We start from the raw sequence: 16558 nt of genomic DNA, 5'->3' as shown, positions 1-16558 counted from the left end.
GGATGGGTGGGATGGTTGGTGGCATCAATGGGATCACTGGGATGGTGGCACACGGCTGGGACTGGGAGGATCACTTTGACCACCAGTATGGCCAAGATCACTGATGGACTGATGTGTTGGATGGGATGGGATGTGATGGAATGGGATGGGATGGGATGGATTGGGATGGGATGGGATGGGATGGATTGGGATGGGATAGATTGGGATGGATTGGGATGGGATGTGATAGGCACTGCCGGCACCGCAGAGCGGTAGCGCGGTGCCTTCCACCAGGTGACCACACACAAACACGGCCGGAGCGATGGCGTTTATTAATATATTAGTGCAGTCTTTGTTTGGTTTGGGTTAAACTTGTTTAGGCACTGCTTTGGAAGAAGGCTATTGGGTTTCAAAAGGGCAAACAGGGGGGAAGCGGGCCGGCACCGCGGCATCACGCCGTGCTCAGCACCACCGCCCGCCCCAAGGCCGGCGCCAGCGCGGCCGCCTCCACGGAGCCGTGCGGGGCCGCGGCGTATCTGCGCCCGAAGCTGGAGGACGAGTAGGAGGAAGACGAGAAGGTCATGGAGAAGCCGGAGCCGGTGGCGTCGAAGCTGCCGCGCCGTGACCCTGAGCGCGAGCCGGTGCGGGAGCTGGAGCGCGAGCCGGCGGCGGAGCCGGCGCCGCTGACGTTGTAGGGGCTGTAGTAGCCCTTGGAGGAGCGGGACGAGGCCTCGAGCAGGCGCAGGCCGGTGCCATCCTCGATCATGCTGCGGTCCATGGCGTCCTTGTAGGAGATCTTCAGCTTGGTCTTGGGGCACGTCAGGTACTTGGCGTAGGTGCCGACGTCGCGCAGCTTCTGGGCCGTGCGTGCGTCGATGGTGCCCTTCTGCAGCGCCTCGTCCAGGGAGACGCGGCCGTCGGCGTCGGGCTCGATCAGCCCCCCGGTCAGGTACTGCACCTCCAGGAAGCGCTGCCCGGCCTCGTAGTACAGCCAGCCCTTCTTCAGCGCCTGCGCCGCCGACATCTTGGTCTTGGTGCGCGGGTCCTCGAAGCCGGAGAAGGCTTTCTGCGCCAGGTTGATGCGGTCCACCATGATCCTGTCCACCAGCCCCCTGTTCACCGCCTCGGCCACCGAGCAGCGCTCGCCCGTGCTGGGGTCGATGATGCCGCCGGTGCAGGCCTGCGCCTCCAGCAGCCGCTGCCCCGTGATGTTGTCCACCAGGTTGCGGCGCATGGCCTCGGTGACGGACACCTTCTCCAGCGTGTCGGTGTCCAGGATGCCGGCCACCGGCCCCGTCTCCTCGCCCGGGTCGGTCCAGGCGGAGCCCGGCAGCCGTGGTGGGGCCGGGCTGGCCGAGTAGGACGAGGAGGAGGAGCCCACGGAGGAGGAGCGTGAGCGGAAGCCGCCCATGTTGCCGGAGAGCATGTCGGCGAACTCGGTGATGGAGAGCGAGCCGGAGCGGTACTGGTCCAGTGCAGACTGGTCGATCAGGCCGCGTGAGATGGCGTCATCGATGTCGTACTGGCGGCCTGAGCGTCGGTCGATGATCATGGACTTGACGACGCCGTCGGAGGAGGAGGTGGTGATCTCCTCCCACTCGCACTCCTGCTCTGACAGCTCCAGGTAGGTCTGGTGGTCGATGAGGCCCTTGCGATAGGCCTCATACACCGACATCTCCTTGCCCGTCTCCGGGTCGACGATGACCACACGGCGCTTGCGCACTGAGGACTTGGACGAGGTCTTCCTCTCGCGCTTCTTCTCCTTCAGCGGCAGCAGCCGCAGCCCCGTCTCGGGGTCCTCGATGCAGCGCTCCATCAGCTGCAGGTAGGTGAGGTTCTCCTCCGTGTTGGGGTCGAAGAAGCCCTTGGTGTCGTCGCTGGGGTCCGACAGGACCTCGTTCATCTCCTTGTCAAACAACCCGCGCTTGTAGGCCACCTCAACAGGCAGGCGGTGGCTCTCCTCGGGGTCGATGATGCCGCCGGTGGCGATCTGGGCCTCCAGCAGGCGTATGCCGTGGTCCTTCAGGATCAGCCCCTTCTTCATGGCCTGGAAGAGGGAGATGAGCTTCCCGGTGTAGGGGTCCCGGTAGCCGGTGACGGCGCGCTCGGCTGAGAGCAGCTTGTCCTTGAACTCAGGACCCACGATGCCCATGCGCACGGCCTCCTCCACCGTCAGCTTCAGCCCCTTGATGGGGTCGATGACGTAGCCCGTGGCCGCCTGCGCCTCCAGCAGCTCGAAGGCGGTGCCGGGCCGGATGATGCCCTTCTTCATGGCCTGGTAGACAGAGAGCCGCTCCTTGGTGGAGTCCACGAAGACGCCGGCGATGCAGCTGGTGCCCTCCAGGAAAGTCTTCAGGTTCTTGGAGACCTCCTCGACCGACGTCAGCCCTTCATGCAGCCGCTGTGCCGTGGCCTCGTCCATCACCCGCGACAGCACCAGCTCCTCCACCGTGATCTGCTTGCGCAGCCCGCGGAAGGTGAGGCGGCGTGTGTCGCCCAGCGGCAGCAGCAGCAGCCCAGTGTCCTCGTCCTTGCGGCAGCGCCGCAGCAGCTGCGTGTAGCTCAGCTTCTCGTCGGTGGATGGGTCCACGAAGCTGCGCACCTCGCTGGGCTCCGACAGCATGTTGTATGTCTCCCTGTCGATGAAGCCGCGGTGGCAGGCCACCTCCAGGGGCAGGTGGAAGCCCAGGCGCGGGTCGATGATGCCGCCGGTGGCCAGCTGGGCGTCCAGCAGCTTCAGGGCCTCCTCACTCGGCACCAGATCCTTCTTCATGGCCTGGAAGATGGAGATCTTCTGCTCGCTGTAGGGGTCCCGGTAGCCGGTGGCGGCCCGCTCTGCAGACAGCAGGCGGTCGTGGACCTCGGGCCCCACGAGGCCTTTGCGGACGGCCTCGTCCACCGTCAGCATCTCGTTCTTGACGGGGTCCACCAGGAAGCCAGTGGCCGCCTGGGCCTCCAGCAGGCAGCGCGCCACCTCGGCATTGATCAGCCCCTTCTTCAGCGCCTGGTAGACACTCAGCGTCTGCTTGGAGGATGGCACGTAGACGCCGGCGACGCAGCCTGAGCCGTAGAGGCACCTGCGGACGGCCTCATCCTCCAGCAGCTCGCGGAAGGTCTTGGAGCCGTCCTTCAGCAGCCGGTAGATGTCCTGCGAGATCACCTTGGCCTCAAAGAGGTCCTCGGCCGTGACGCGGCGCTGCCCGTACTCGTAGGAGGTGGCCAGGTTCTGCTGCCGGATGATCTCGGTGCGCTCGATGATCTCGATGATGATGATGATCATGCGCTCCTTGGAGACGCGGCCCGTCTGGAACTCCTCCATCAGCTGCCGCCGCTGCTCCTCGGGCAGCATGTCCGAGTGCATGATCTCCCACAGCGACATGGAGGAGCCGGCCCGGCTGCCCACCGGGATGTCCACCTGCGTCTCCTCAAACACCTTCCGCGTCTCCTCCTCCGTGTACACCCGCGTCGTCTCCACCACCGTCGGCTTCTCGGGCTCCCGCAGCGGCAGCAGCAGCAGCCCCGTCTCGGGGTCCTCGACGCAGCGCTCCTTCAGCTGCAGGTAGGTGAGGTTCTCCTGCGTGTTGGGGTCAAAGAAGCCCTTGGTGTCGTCGCTGGGGTCAGACAGGATGCGGTTCATCTCCTCGTCAAACATCCCGCGCTCGTAGGCCACCTCGACGGGCAGGCGGTGGCTGTGCACGGGGTCAATGATGCCGCCGGTGGCAATCTGTGCCTCCAGCAGGCGCACGCCGTGCTCCCTGACGATCAGCTCCTTCTTCATGGCCTCGAAGAGTGAGATGGTGTTCCCTGAGTAGGGGTCCTTGTAGCCGGTGACGGCCTTCTCGGCCGAGAGCAGCTTCTCGTGCAGCTCCGGCCCCACCACGCCGGCCTTCACCGCCTCGTTGACGTACAGCTTGCGGTTCCTCACTGGGTCGATGAGGAAGCCGGTGGCCGCCTGCGCCTCCAGGAGGACCACGGCGGTGCTGGCCCGCAGCAGGTTCCTCCTCATGGCCTCGTAGATGGTCAGCTTCTCCTTGGTGGCCTCCACGTAGACGCCAGCGATGCAGCCGCCGCCATGCAGGAAGCGCCGCACCGCCTCCGTCTCAGCCAGCTCCTTTACTGAGGCGCTGCCGTCCTGCAGCCGCTCGTATTGCGACTTGCTGAGGACGCGCGACTCCAGCAGCTCGCTGGCCGGCACCGGCGCCCGCAGCCCCGCGAAGGTCAGCTTCTCCCGCTTCTTGCTCTCCGTCTCCTCCACGATGGTGATGATGATCTTGATGATCTTCTCCACAGTCACCTTGCCCGTCTTGTACTGCCGCAGCAGTTCCCGCCGCTGCTCCTCAGTGAAGTACTCAGAGTGCAGCAGCTCCCACACACTCACGGTGCGGCCGCGCATGCTGCCGGCCGGCACCTCCACCGTGGCCTTGCTGAAGCTCTCCTGGGCCTGCTCATCTGTGTAGATCTCCTCCTGCTGCGCCTGGATGGCGGCGTCCGATAGCGGCAGCAGCAGGAACCCCGTCCGCTCGTCCCGCCGGCAGCTCTGCTGCAGCTGCGCGTAGCCGACGTGCTGCTGCCGGTTGGGGCAGTAGAAGGCCCGCAGCTCCTCCAACGCCTCCTTGGTGTCTGCGTCCAGGCAGCCGCGCCGGTAGGCGACGTCGAGCGGCAGGCGGTGGCTGTGCAGCGGGTCCACGACACCTCCAGTGCGGAGCTGCACGTCCAGCAGCCGCACGCCGGCGTCGGAGGGCACCAAGCCCTTCTTCAGCGCCTGGAAGAGGGGGACGGTCTGCCCGGTGTACGGGTCCTTGTAGCCGCTCACCGCCTTCTCGGCCGACAGCAGCCGCTCGTGGACCTCTGGCCCCACCACCTCGGCCTTCACCGCCTCGTCCACGGTGTAGAGCTGGCCGCTCGTGGGCTCCATGATGAAGCCGGCGGCCGCCTGCGCCTCCAGCAGAGCCAGGGCCACCTCTGGCTTCAGCAGGTTCCTCCTCTGGGCCTCGTAGAAGCTCAGCTTCTCCCCGCTGGACTCCAGCTGGACCCCGGCGATGGCGTCGGCGCCCCGCAGGTAGCGCCGCACCGCGTCCGTCTGCGCCACGTCGGCCACGCTGGCCTTGCCCTGCTGCAGCCGGTTGTAGGCGTCCTTGTCGATGACGCGGCTCTCCAGCAGCTCTGCAGCGGGCACGGGGGCGCGCAGCCCCTCGAACAGCATCTGCCTCTTCTTCTCGCTCTCCTCCACCACCGTGATGACGATGCGGATGATCTTCTCCACCGTCACTTTGCCGCCGCGGTACTGCTGGATCAGCTCCTTGCGCTGCTCCTCGGTGAAGTACTCGGAGTTGATGATCTCCCAGATGGTCACGGTCTTGCCTTGGAACCTGCCCAGCGGGGGGCTCACCGTGGCCTTCTTGAAGACGTCCTTGGCTTCCTGGGCGCTGTACAGCAGCTCGGTGCCCGTGGCCGCCTGGCTGCTGAGCGGCAGCAGCAGCAGCCCCGTCTCGGGGTCCTCGACGCAGCGCTCCATCAGCTGCAGGTAGGTGAGGTTCTCCTGCGTGTTGGGATCCAGGAAGCCCTTGGTGTCGTCGCTGGGGTCGGACAGGACACGGTACATCTCCTCGTCCAGCAGCCCGCGCTTGTAGGCCGCCTCCAGGGGCAGGCGGTGGCTGTGCACGGGGTCGATGATGCCGCCGGTGGCGATCTGGGCCTCCAGCAGGCGCACGCCGTGCTCCCTGACGATCAGCTCCTTCTTCATGGCCTGGAACAGGGAGATCCTGTCCCCGGTGTAGGGGTCCTTGTAGCCGGTGACGGCGCGCTCGGCCGCCAGCAGCTTGTTGTGCAGCTCTGGCCCCACCAGCCCGTCGCGCACCGCTTCATTCACCGACAGCCGGGCGTTGCGCACCGGGTCCACCATGAAGCCGGTGGCCGCCTGCGCCTCCAGCAGCACCAGGGCCGTGCCGGGGCTGAGCAGCCGCTTCTTCATGGCCTCGTAGATGCTCATCTTCTGCCGGCCCGGCTCCATCAGCAACCCGGCCACGCAGCTGCGGCCCTGCAGGAAGGCGCGCACGTCGTCACGCCGCTGCAGCTCCTCCACGCTCACGGTGCCCTGCGCCAGCTGGCTCAGGCTGTGGCCGCTGAGGACGCCGGCGGCCGCCAGCTGCTGCGCCGACACCTTCTGCCGGATGCCCTGGAAGGCGAACTCGGGCTCCCCGTTCTGCTGCAGGCCGTCCAATGCGTGGCGGCCGTTGGGCAGCGCCTGCAGCTCCTGCTCTTCCTGCGGCGCTGCGTCCGTCTGGATCATCATCTCCCTGGTGGATGCTGCGGCGCTGCGCTGCTCCTCCTGCAGCTGCCGCAGCCGCTCGCGCAGCTTCTGGTTCTCCTCCTCCAGCTGCTTCTCCTGCAGCTGCCGCTGCTTCTGCAGCTGCTGCAGCTCCTCCTGCTTGCGCCGCACGCTCTCCTCCGCCTCCTCCTGCTGCCGCTTGGCCTCATCCAGCATCGCCTTCAGCTGCTGCTTCTCCTGCTCCATCTCCTGCTGCTGCCGCTCCTGCTCGGCCTTCAGGCTCTGCGCTTTATCCACCTCGTCCCGAAACAGCTTCTCCAGCTTCGCCTTCTCCTCCTCGATGAACTTCTCCTTCTGCAGCAGCGCGTCCTTCTCGTGCAAGAAGGACTCCTGCAGGGATTGCGTCTCCTGCCGCAGCTGCGCCTGCTGGGCCACCTCCATCTGCAGGGAGAGCAAAGAGACGTCATGGGGAGCACGGTTAGGGGGTGGGAGTGAAGGGTGAGGGTGTGGGTGGGGGCATGGGTGGGGGCTGTGGGTGAAGGGTGTGGGTGGGGATGAGGATGGGGATGAGGGTAGAGAATGAGGATGGAGATGCAGGTGGGGGTGTGGGATGAAGGGTGGGCTGTAGTTGTGGGATGCTGGTATGGGGTGAAGATGTGGGCTTCAAATGGGGGAGGTAAATAAGGGGTATGGTTGGGGGGCCGGGGGGTGCTGCCCACAGGGGGCTGAGGGCTGTGGGTTTGGGGAGCTGAACCAGGTGGGTCAGGGGGCAGAGCTGGGTGTGTTGGGGGCAGAAATGGGTTAAGGATGCAGAGATGTGTGGGTTAGGGGGCAGAGCTGGAGGGAGCAGGGGGCTCAGCTAGGTGGGTGAGGGGGCAGAGATGGGTCAGGGGACAGAGCTGGGGGGGTCGGTGGGCAGAACTGAGTCAAGGGGCAGAGGTGGGTGAGGGAGCAGGACTGAGTTAGGGGGCACAGCTGAGTCAAAGAGCAGGGATGGGTCGGTGAGGGGGCAGAACCGAGTCAGGGGACAGAGCTGAGGTGGGGGGCAGAGCTGAACTGGGGGGGCAGAGCAGGATGGATGAGGGGGCAGAGCTGAGTTGGGGGGCAGAGCTGAGCCAGGGGGGCAGAGCCAGGCAGTTGAGGGAGCAGAGCCAGATGGGCTGCAGATGCGACGCATGCAGGGCATGCATCGTGCAGAAGGAACACAAGGATGCCACCCTTGCGGTGCAAGAAGGGCTCCCACCACCGCAGGGCTGAACTCAGCCGCGCTGCCTCCTCCATGGGGGAAAAGGGAGGGGAGAAGAGAGGGATGGAGGCGTTGCGCCCCGCCGTGCTGCGCGGTACCTCCTCGGCCCTGCGCTGCAGCAGCTCAGCTTCGCGCTTCAGCCCCTCCTTCTCGCGCTCGAGCTCAGCGATGGCGCCGCGCAGCTTCTCTGCGTCGCGGTCACTCTGCTGCCGCCGCGTCTCCAGCGCCCGCACCTCCGCCAGCTTCTCCTGCGTCGCCGACTCCGCATTGCGCAGCCTCTCTCCGATCTCCTCGGCCTGACGTCGGAAGCGCCGCGCCTCCTCCTCTGCGGCGCCATGCGCCTCGCTCAGCTCAGCCACGCGCAGCTTCAGCCGCTCGGCCTCGGCCGCCGCATCCAGCTGGCGCCGCCGCTCGGCCTCCAGCGTCCTCTGGAAGCCCTCAGTCTCCTCAGCCAGGCGGCGCCGCATTTCCTCGCGGTCCTCCCGCAGCCGCTCAGCGTGCTCCTGCGCCAGCTCCTTCTGCTTCTGCAGTGCCTCGGCCTCGGCCCGCAGCCGCGCCGCCTCCTGCAGCGCCTCGCTCTTCTCGCGCAGCACGCGCTCGGCCAATGCACGCTGCTGGGCCAGATCGTCCTCAGCCACCCGCCGCAGCCGCGCCGCCTCCTGCGCCTCCACTCCCAGCCGCGCTGCCTCCTCAGCCACGCGCTGCAGCCGTTCCGCCTCCTCGGCCAGCGCCTTGCGCGCCTCCTCCTCCCCGCGCAGTGCCTGCGCCTTGCTCTCCTCCTCAGCGCGTTCCTTCAGCCGCATCAGCTCCTCCAGCTGCGCCCGCAGCCGCAGCAGCTCCTCCTCAGCCCGCGCCCGCTGCCGCGCTCCCTCCGCCGCCTCGTCCTTCAGGCGCCGCAGCTCCTCATCCAGCGCAGTGCGCTGCTGCGCGCTCTCGTCCAGCCGCAGCCGCACCCTGTCCAGCTCCTGCTCCACCTGTGCCTTCTGCCGCAGCGTCTGCTCGGCGAAGCGCCGATGCTTCTCGGTCTCGGCATCGGCCAGCTCCTTCTGCCGCAGCGCCTCCCGCTCCGCCCGCGCCCGCCGCTCTGCCTCCCGCTCCGCCTCCACCCGCAGCGCCTCGGCCTCGGCCTGCGCCCGCGCCTGCGCCTGCGCCTCCTCCTCAGCACGACGCTTCTGCCGCTCCGCCTCCTCCACGCGCTGCCGCGACAGCCGCGCGTCCTCCTCGGCCCCACCACGTGCCGCCTCCGCCTCCTCGGCCGCCCGCCGCGCTCCCTCCGCCTCAAGGCGCAGCCGCTCCAGCGCGCTCTGCTCCTGCCGCTGCAGCTCCTGCAGCTCGCGCTCCTTCTCCTGCACAGCTGCCGCACGCGCCTTCTCCTCGGCCGCCACGCGCTTCTGTGCCGCCTCCCGCGCCAGCTGCACCTGCCGCTCGGCCTCGCGTTCCGCCGCCTCCTTCTGCCGCCGCGCCTCCTCCACCGTGGCCTTCAGCCGCTCCACCTCCTCCAGCGCCGCCCGCCGCTGCCGCGCTGCCTCCTCCTCGGCCGCCGCCATAGTGCGCGCTCGCTCCTCGGCCTCGCGCCGCCTCCCTTCCTCCTCGGCCGCAGCAGCACGCTGCCGCTCTGCCTCCCTCTCTGCGCGCTCCCGGCTGCGCTGCGCCTCCTCGGCCTCGGCGCGGATGCGTCCCAGCTCACGCTCCAGCTCAGCCTTGCCAGCAGAGGCACGCTCGAAGCCGCCCTTGAGCGCGTGGATCTCCTCTTCCACCTGGCGCCGCTGTCGCAGCGTGTCCTCCAGCAGCGCGCGCTGCCGCTCCAGCTCGCTCTCGGAGGCGCGTTTCAGCTGCGCGATGCGCTCCTCCACGTCCTGCTTGTGCTGCGCCGCGCGTTCCTCCAGCAGCCGCCGCTGGAAAGCCTCGTCGTCCGCCAGCCGCCGCAGCCGCTCGTTCTCCGCCTCCTTCTCGGCCAGCGCCATCTCGGCCTCTGCCTTCAGCCGCGCCGCCTCAGCTACAGCCGCCAGCTTCTCCTCCAGGCTGCGCTCCGCTTCGCTGCGCCGCCGCGCTGCCTCCTCCTCGGCCAGCAGCCGCTGCCGCTTTGCCTCCTCTGACTGCGCCCGCAGCCGCGCCGCCTCCTCGGCCAGCTCGCGCAGCCGCGCCGCCTCCTCCTCCAGGCGCTGCTTGGAGCGCTCGCTGCTGCTGCGCGACTCCTCCTCGGCGCGTGCTTTGCTCTCCAGCAGCGCCTCCACCTGCGCGCGCAGCTCGGCCAGCTCCTCCTCCAGCTCCTCGCGCCGCCGCGCCGCCTCGCTGGCCGCATCCTTCAGGCGGCTCAGCTCCTCCTCCAGCAGCAGCCGCCGCTGCTCGCCGTCCTCCAGCCGCGCCTTCAGCCGGATCAGCTCCTGCTCTGCCGCCAGCCGCTGCCGCGCCGTCCCCTCGGCCTTGGCGCGCTGCTGCTCCAGCTCCTGCTCGGCCGCCTCCTTCTGTCGCAGCGCCGTCTGCTCGGCCTCCGCACGCCGCCGTGCCTCGCGCTCCGCGTCCTCCTTCTGCTTCTCGGCCTCCTCCTGTGCCAGTGCCTTCCGCTGCGCCACCTCCTCCGCCCGCAGCCGCAGCCGCAGCGCCTCGTCTGCCTTCAGCCTCCAGCGCTCGGCCTCCCGCTCTGCCTCCTCACGCGCTGCCTCCGCCTCTGCCTGCAGCTTCTTCCTCCTCTCCGCCTCTTCGCGCTCCTCAGCCTTGCGCCGCTCCTCCTCCTCCTTGGCGCGCTCCTTCTCCTCCTCCTGGGCCGGCGACGGCCGCTCCGTCCGCAGCTCGGCCTCAGCGCTGCGCCGCGCCACCTCCTCAGCCACGCGGACCTGCCGCTCCTTCTCCTCCTCCGCCTGCCGCCGCCGCCGTTCTGCCTCCTCCGCCCGCAGCCGCAGCGCCTCCAGCTCGGCCGCAGCTGCACGCTTCTCCCTGGCTGCTTCTCGCTCCGCCTCCTCCTTCCTGCGCAGCTCCTCCTCGGCCTCGCGCTTCTTGCGCCTCTCATCCTTCACCTGCAGCCGCAGCCTCTCTGCCTCCTCCTGCGCTGCGCGTTTCTGCCGCTCCGCCTCGTCGGCTCGTGCCCGCAGCTCTGCCAACTCGGCCTCTGCGCCGGCGCGCTGCCGCTCGGTGCCGTCCAGCTGCAGGCGAACCAGCCGGATTTCCTCCTCCACCCTTGCACGGCTGCGCTCTGCCTCCTCCGCCAGCTTGGCCTTGCTCTCAATCTGCCGCTCTGAGCTGCGCCGCAGCTCCCGCAGCTCCTCCTCAATGTTGCGCTTCTGCTGCTCCGCATCCACCGCCACCGCCTCGCGCCGCGTCGCCTCCTCCTGCATGCGCCGCTGCAGCTCCCGCGCTTCCTCTTCGGCCTGCGCCTTGGCCTGTGCCTGCGCCTCGGCCCGCTGCCGCTGCGCCTCCAGCTGCGCCTCCACCTCCGCCAGCCGTCGCCGCTCCTCCTCCTTCAGCTTCTCAACTGCTTTCTGCGGGGACAGAAGGGAGCGCCGCAACGCGGCTGTCAGCACCCGCCCCGAGGCCCCAATGCAGCGCCGCAGCGCTGGGGGGGATGCATGCCTCGCAGTGCCGCCTGCTGGGATGGACCGCATTGCACGCAGCAAAGCAACACACAGCAACGCAGCACCGCGAGGGATGTGGGCAGATGAAACACCGCCACCGTGCAAACATGCGGCGCTGCTGCGGCACCCGGCATGAGTGACACCACTGTGCACTGCAGCACTGCTGTAGCACCTCGCATGCAGACCACCACCACAAAAATGAGCTGCACCACTGCTGCGCCCACCATGCATGACACCACCACAGGAATGAGCTGCACTGCTGCTGCAGCACCCAGCATGAGCAACACCACCACTGAAATGAGCTGCACGGCTGCTGCGCCCAGCATAAGTGACACCATTGTGTATTGCAGCACTGCTGCTGCACCCAGCATGCAAACCACCACCACAAAATGAGCAGCACCACTGCTGTGCCCAGCATGTACACCACCACTGTGCAGTGCAGCACTGCTGCTGCCCCCAGCATGCAGACAGCGACTATAGAAACGAGCTGCACCACTGCTGCAGCACCCAGCATGCAGACCGTGACCATAGAAATGCGCTGCACCACTGCTGCACCTGGCATGCAGACCAACACTGTAATGCAGCGCCACTGCTGCACCCAACATGCACAACACCACCATAGAAATGAGCAGCACTGCTGCTGCACCAAGCACGCAGACCATCACCATGCAGATACGCAGCAGCCCCACTGCACCCGGCCCTATGTAGGATCCCCCCCCCCCTCCCCAGGCCCACCACACACACAGCATCGGCGCAAGAGATGCAGCAGGACTGCGGGGAGCACAGCAATGTTGGGGGGACAGCAGCGCCTTCCCGGCTTTACACCTTTGGGGTGGAGAAAGGGGGTGCCGTGGGGCAGATGGGTGCATGCATGCGGGTGGCACAGGTGCATGCAAGCACATGCATGGGGGGGAAGTGCGGATTGCTGCAGCAGTGGAGGAGTGTGGGGCCATGAGCAACTTCAGCAGGGGGTCATCCTGGTCCTACCACTTGCATGCACCTCACACACGCGCAGCCCCCCATGGCAAAGCAGCATTTGAGAGGCATCGCAGCGCCTGCACTGCAGGGATGGGTGTCATCTGAGGGGGTTGTGCTGCAACTGTTCTGCTGCACCCAGTGCTGTGCTGCACCAGGAGCTGAGCTGCAACTGGAACTGCAGTGCACCCAGAGTGGTGCTGCATCCAGAGCTGCACTGCACCCACAACTGCTGCACCCGGAGCTGTGCTCAGAGCTGTGCTGCACCCAAAGATGCGCTGTGCCCGGAGCTGTGCTGCAAATGGAGCTGCAATGCACTCCTCAGCTCCACTGCACTCGGGGCTGCAGCACACCTGAAACTGCACTATGCCTGGAGCTGCATTGCACCCAGAGCTGTGCTGCAACTGAAGCTGCGATGCACCCTCAGCTCCATTGCACCCAGGGCCGCAGTGCACCTGGAGTTGTGCTGTGCCCAGAGCTGCATTGCACCCAGAGCTGTACTGCATCTGGAGCTGTAATGCACCCTCAGCTCCACTGCACCCAGAGCTGTGCTGCACCCAGAGCTGTGCTGCATCTGGAGCTGTGCTGCACCCTCAGCTCCACTGCACCCAGAGCTGTGCTGCATCTGGAGCTGCAATGCACCCTCAGCTCCACTGCACCCAGAGCTGTGCTGCATCTGGAGCTGTGCTGCACCTGCAGCTGAGCTCACAACTGTGCTGCACCCAGAGCTGCACTGCACTGGGCATTGCAGCTCACTCAAAGCAATCTTAGTGCAGCGTTGGCAGCTCGCTGGATGCTCACACAGCTGCAGTTATGGGGGGTGGGGAGGGGAGGAAAGCACCACTGCAGCCACGCGCCGCATGCGCTGTACCTCCTCGTGCTCCATGCGCCGTAGGGTCTCCGTGATGAATTTGATGTACTGACTGCTCAGCGTCGTCAGCTCGCTGTACCGCGTCCGCAGCTCCACGTACTGCAGGGCATGCAGCACCGTCAGCACAGGGCTGCACCCCCTGCACCCCCAGCCCTGCAGTGCCTCATTGCCTTCACACACAGCCCTGCAGCCCTGCATTACCTGCACCCCCAGTCCTGCAGGGCTGCACTCCCCGCACCCCCAGTACTGCACACCTGCACTTTCTGCACCCCCAGCTCTGCACTGCTGCACTGCCTTCACATGCAGCCCTGCATTTCCTGCTCCCCCAGTCTTGTAGGGCTGCAGTCCCTGCACCCCCAGAGCTGCATACCTGCAAACTCGGCACCCCCAGCACTGCGGTGCTGCACTGCCTTCACACGCAGCCCTGCAGTACTGCATTTCCTGCACCCCCAGCCCTGCATTTCTTGCACCCCCAGCCCCACATTCCCTGCACCCCCAGCCCTGCAGTGCTGCACTGCCTTCAAACACAGCACTGCAGCCCTGCATTCCCCGCACCCCCAGTCCTGTAGGGCTGCACTCCCTGCACCCCCAGCGCTGCATACCTGCAAACTATGCACCCCCAGCACTGCGGTGCTGCACTGCCTTCACATGCAGCCCTGCAGTACTGCATTTCCTGAACCCCCAGCCCTGCATTTCCTGCACCCCCAGCCCTGCATTCCCTGCACCCCCAGCCCCACATTCCCTGCATCCCCAGCCCTTCAGTGCTGCACTGCCTTCACACGCAGCCCTGCAGTCCCTGCACCCCCAGCCCTGCAGTGTTGCACTGCCTTCAAAGACAGCACTGCAGCCCTGCATTCCCTGCACCCCCAGTCCTGTAGGGCTGCACTGCCTTCACATGCAGCCCTGCAGCCCTGCATTCCCTGCAGCCCCAGTCCTGTAGGGCTGCACTCCCTGCGCCCCCAGCGCTGCATACCTGCAAACTCGGCACCCCCAGCACTGCGGTGCTGCACTGCCTTCACACGCAGCCCTGCAGTACTGTGTTTCCTGCACCCCCAACACTGCAGTGCTGTACTGCCTTCACACGCAACCCTGCATTTGCTGCGCCCCCTGCCCTTTAGGGCTGCACTCCCCCCACTCCTGCATTCCCTGCACCCCACCCCTGCAGTGCTGCATTCCCTGCACCCCCAGCCCTGCATTCCCCGCACACCCAGCCCTGTAGAGCTGCATTCCCTGCACCCCCTGCACTGCAGTGCTGCATTCCCTGCACCCTCACCTCCTGGATGACGCTGTCTGATGCTGACTGCACTTTGGCCTTCTTAGCAGGCGATGCCTGCGGCTCCAGCTGCGCCGTGAAGGTGATGAGTTGCAGCTCGTAGTCCTGTGGGGAGAGGGGGGGTCAGAGGAGGGGCTGCAACCACAGCGCTGCAACCCAACCCACAGCGCTGCAACCCAACCCACAGTGCTGCAACCCACAGCAATCCACAGCACTGCAACCCACAGCACTGCAACCCAACCCACAGTGCTGCAATGCACAGTGCTACAACCCACAGTGCTACAACCCACAGCGCTGCAACCCAGTGTTGCAACCCACAGCATTGCAACTCAATTGCAACTCACAAAGACCCATAGGGACCCACAGCAACAGAGTCCCACAGAGACCCACAGCGATCCATAGGGACCCACAGACACCCACAGAAACCACAGCGATCCATAGGGCCCCATAGGGACCCACAGCAACCCACGGAGACCCACAGCAACCCATAGGGACTCATAGTGTCCCATAGTGATCCATAGGGACCCACAGAGACCCATAGCAACCCATAGAGACCCAGAGCGATCCATAGGGACTCACAGTGTCCCACAGCGATCCACAGGGACCCACAAAGACCCATAGGGACCCATAGCAACCCACAGAGACCTGAGACCCACAGAGATCCATAGGGACTCACAGTGTCCCATAGTGATCCATAGGGTCCCACAAAGACCCATAGAGTCCCACAGCGACCCACAGCTGGACCCACAGGGACCCACAGTGACCCACAGTGGCCCAGACCCACCTTGATGGCGTCGATGTACTGCTTGGCGTAGCGCTGGCACTCCTCCACCTTCTCCTTCTGCTGCTCGCATTCCTCCAGCAGCTTCTGCAGGGAGAGACGGGCAGCGGCTGAGCTGCATGGCTGCAACCATGGGGCCGAGCACTGCATGCAATGCTGTGCTGCAGCTGTGCGTGACACACTGCATGCAATGCTGTGCTGCAGCTGTGTGTGACACACTGCATGCACTACAGTGCTGCGTTGCAACCACTGCAGCTGCACGTGACAAACTGCGTGGCCATGCACTGCATGCACTGCATCTCTGCCTTGCAACTGCTGCAGCTGTGCACGACACTGCATGGCTATGCACTGCATGCGCTACAGTGCTGCACTGCAACCACTGCAGCTCTGCATGGCACACTGTGGGGACGAGCACTGCATGCACTACAGTGCTGTGCTGCAGCCGCTGCAGCCGTGCGTGAAATACGGCATGGCCGTGCACTGCATGCGATACAGTGCTATGCTGCAACCCCTGCAGCCGCACGTGACAAACTGCGTGGCCATGCACTGCATGCACTGCAGCTCTGCCTTGCAGCCACTGCAGCTGTGTGTGACGCTGCGTGGCCATGCACTGCATCTCTGTACAGCATGCAGCAGATCTGTGCACAACACACTCTGTGGTCATGCACTGTGAGCACTGTGGGCTGGGGCTGCCTGTTGCATGCGCTGCAGCTCTGCATGGCAAGCAGGCCATGCACAGCACCACAAGAACCACAGCCATGCACTGCAGCCACCAGTGCTGCACACAATGCTTCCTGGTCATGCAGCACAAGCACTGGGGCTGCAGGCTGCATGTGCTGCAGCTCTGCATGGCAAGCAGGCCATGCACCGCACCACAAGGACCACAGCCATGCACTGCAGCCACCAATGCCATGCACAGTGCTTTCTGGTCATGCAGCACAAGCACTGGGGCTGCATGCTGCATGCAATGCAGCCCTGCATGGCAAGCAGACATGCACTGCAGCGACCAATGCCATGCACAGTGCTTTCAGGTCATGCAGCACAATCACCGGGGCTGCATGCTGCATGCAATGCAGCTCTGGCCGCATCCTGCATTACCTTCTGCTGCAGCAGCTGCTCCCTGACGACGCTGCTGTCTCCGATGGGGACGGCCTGGATGCTCTCCTGGCGCAGCCGCGCGTCGCGGATCCACTCCTGCAGCGCGTCGCAGCTCTGCCGGTAGCAGCGCAGCCGCCGCCCCAGCAGCTCCAGGTCGCGCAGCCGCAGCTCCATCTGCGCCAGCGCCGCGTCCCAGCGCCGCAGCAGCGCCTCCACGCGGTGCCCGTAGCGCTGCAGGTCGGCGTCGTGCTCGCTGTGCCCGCGCTCCATGCGCTCGTTCACCTCCCGCGCTCGGTTCAGCTCCTCCTGCAGCGCTGTGAATGCGGCTGCATGGCCGTCCGCCTGCGAGCGCAGCCGCTGCAATGGGGGAAGGGGGGGGCAAAGAATGCGGTGAGCAAGGCGCAACATGGACCCACAGCAGCCCATAGGGACCCACTGGGACCCATAGGGACTCATAATGACCCACTGGGACCCATAGGGACTCATAATGACCCACTG

At 66.1% G+C, this 16558-nt stretch overlaps 1 protein-coding gene across 1 annotated transcript; it reads right to left on the bottom strand.

Annotated features, from left to right (window-relative positions):
* Positions 1-292: 292 nt before the first annotated feature.
* On the bottom strand, positions 293-16483 carry LOC107307760 (plectin-like). The gene is made up of 6 exons (XM_015851267.2): positions 16061-16483; positions 14966-15049; positions 14182-14286; positions 12909-13007; positions 7592-10969; positions 293-6688 (listed from the first exon to the last, which is right to left on the bottom strand). The coding sequence occupies exons 1-6, from the start codon at positions 16466-16468 to the stop codon at positions 431-433; spliced, it is 10332 nt and encodes a 3443-aa protein (XP_015706753.2). The 5' UTR covers positions 16469-16483; the 3' UTR covers positions 293-430.
* Between the last annotated feature and the right edge of the window lie 75 nt (positions 16484-16558).

The sequence above is a fragment of the Coturnix japonica genome, unplaced genomic scaffold, assembly GCF_001577835.2.
Source record: "Coturnix japonica isolate 7356 unplaced genomic scaffold, Coturnix japonica 2.1 chrUnrandom870, whole genome shotgun sequence".
Taxonomy (NCBI): Eukaryota; Metazoa; Chordata; class Aves; order Galliformes; family Phasianidae; genus Coturnix; species Coturnix japonica.
Note: the sequence above shows the minus strand (reverse complement) of the source record. Positions and strands in the feature narration are given on the sequence as shown.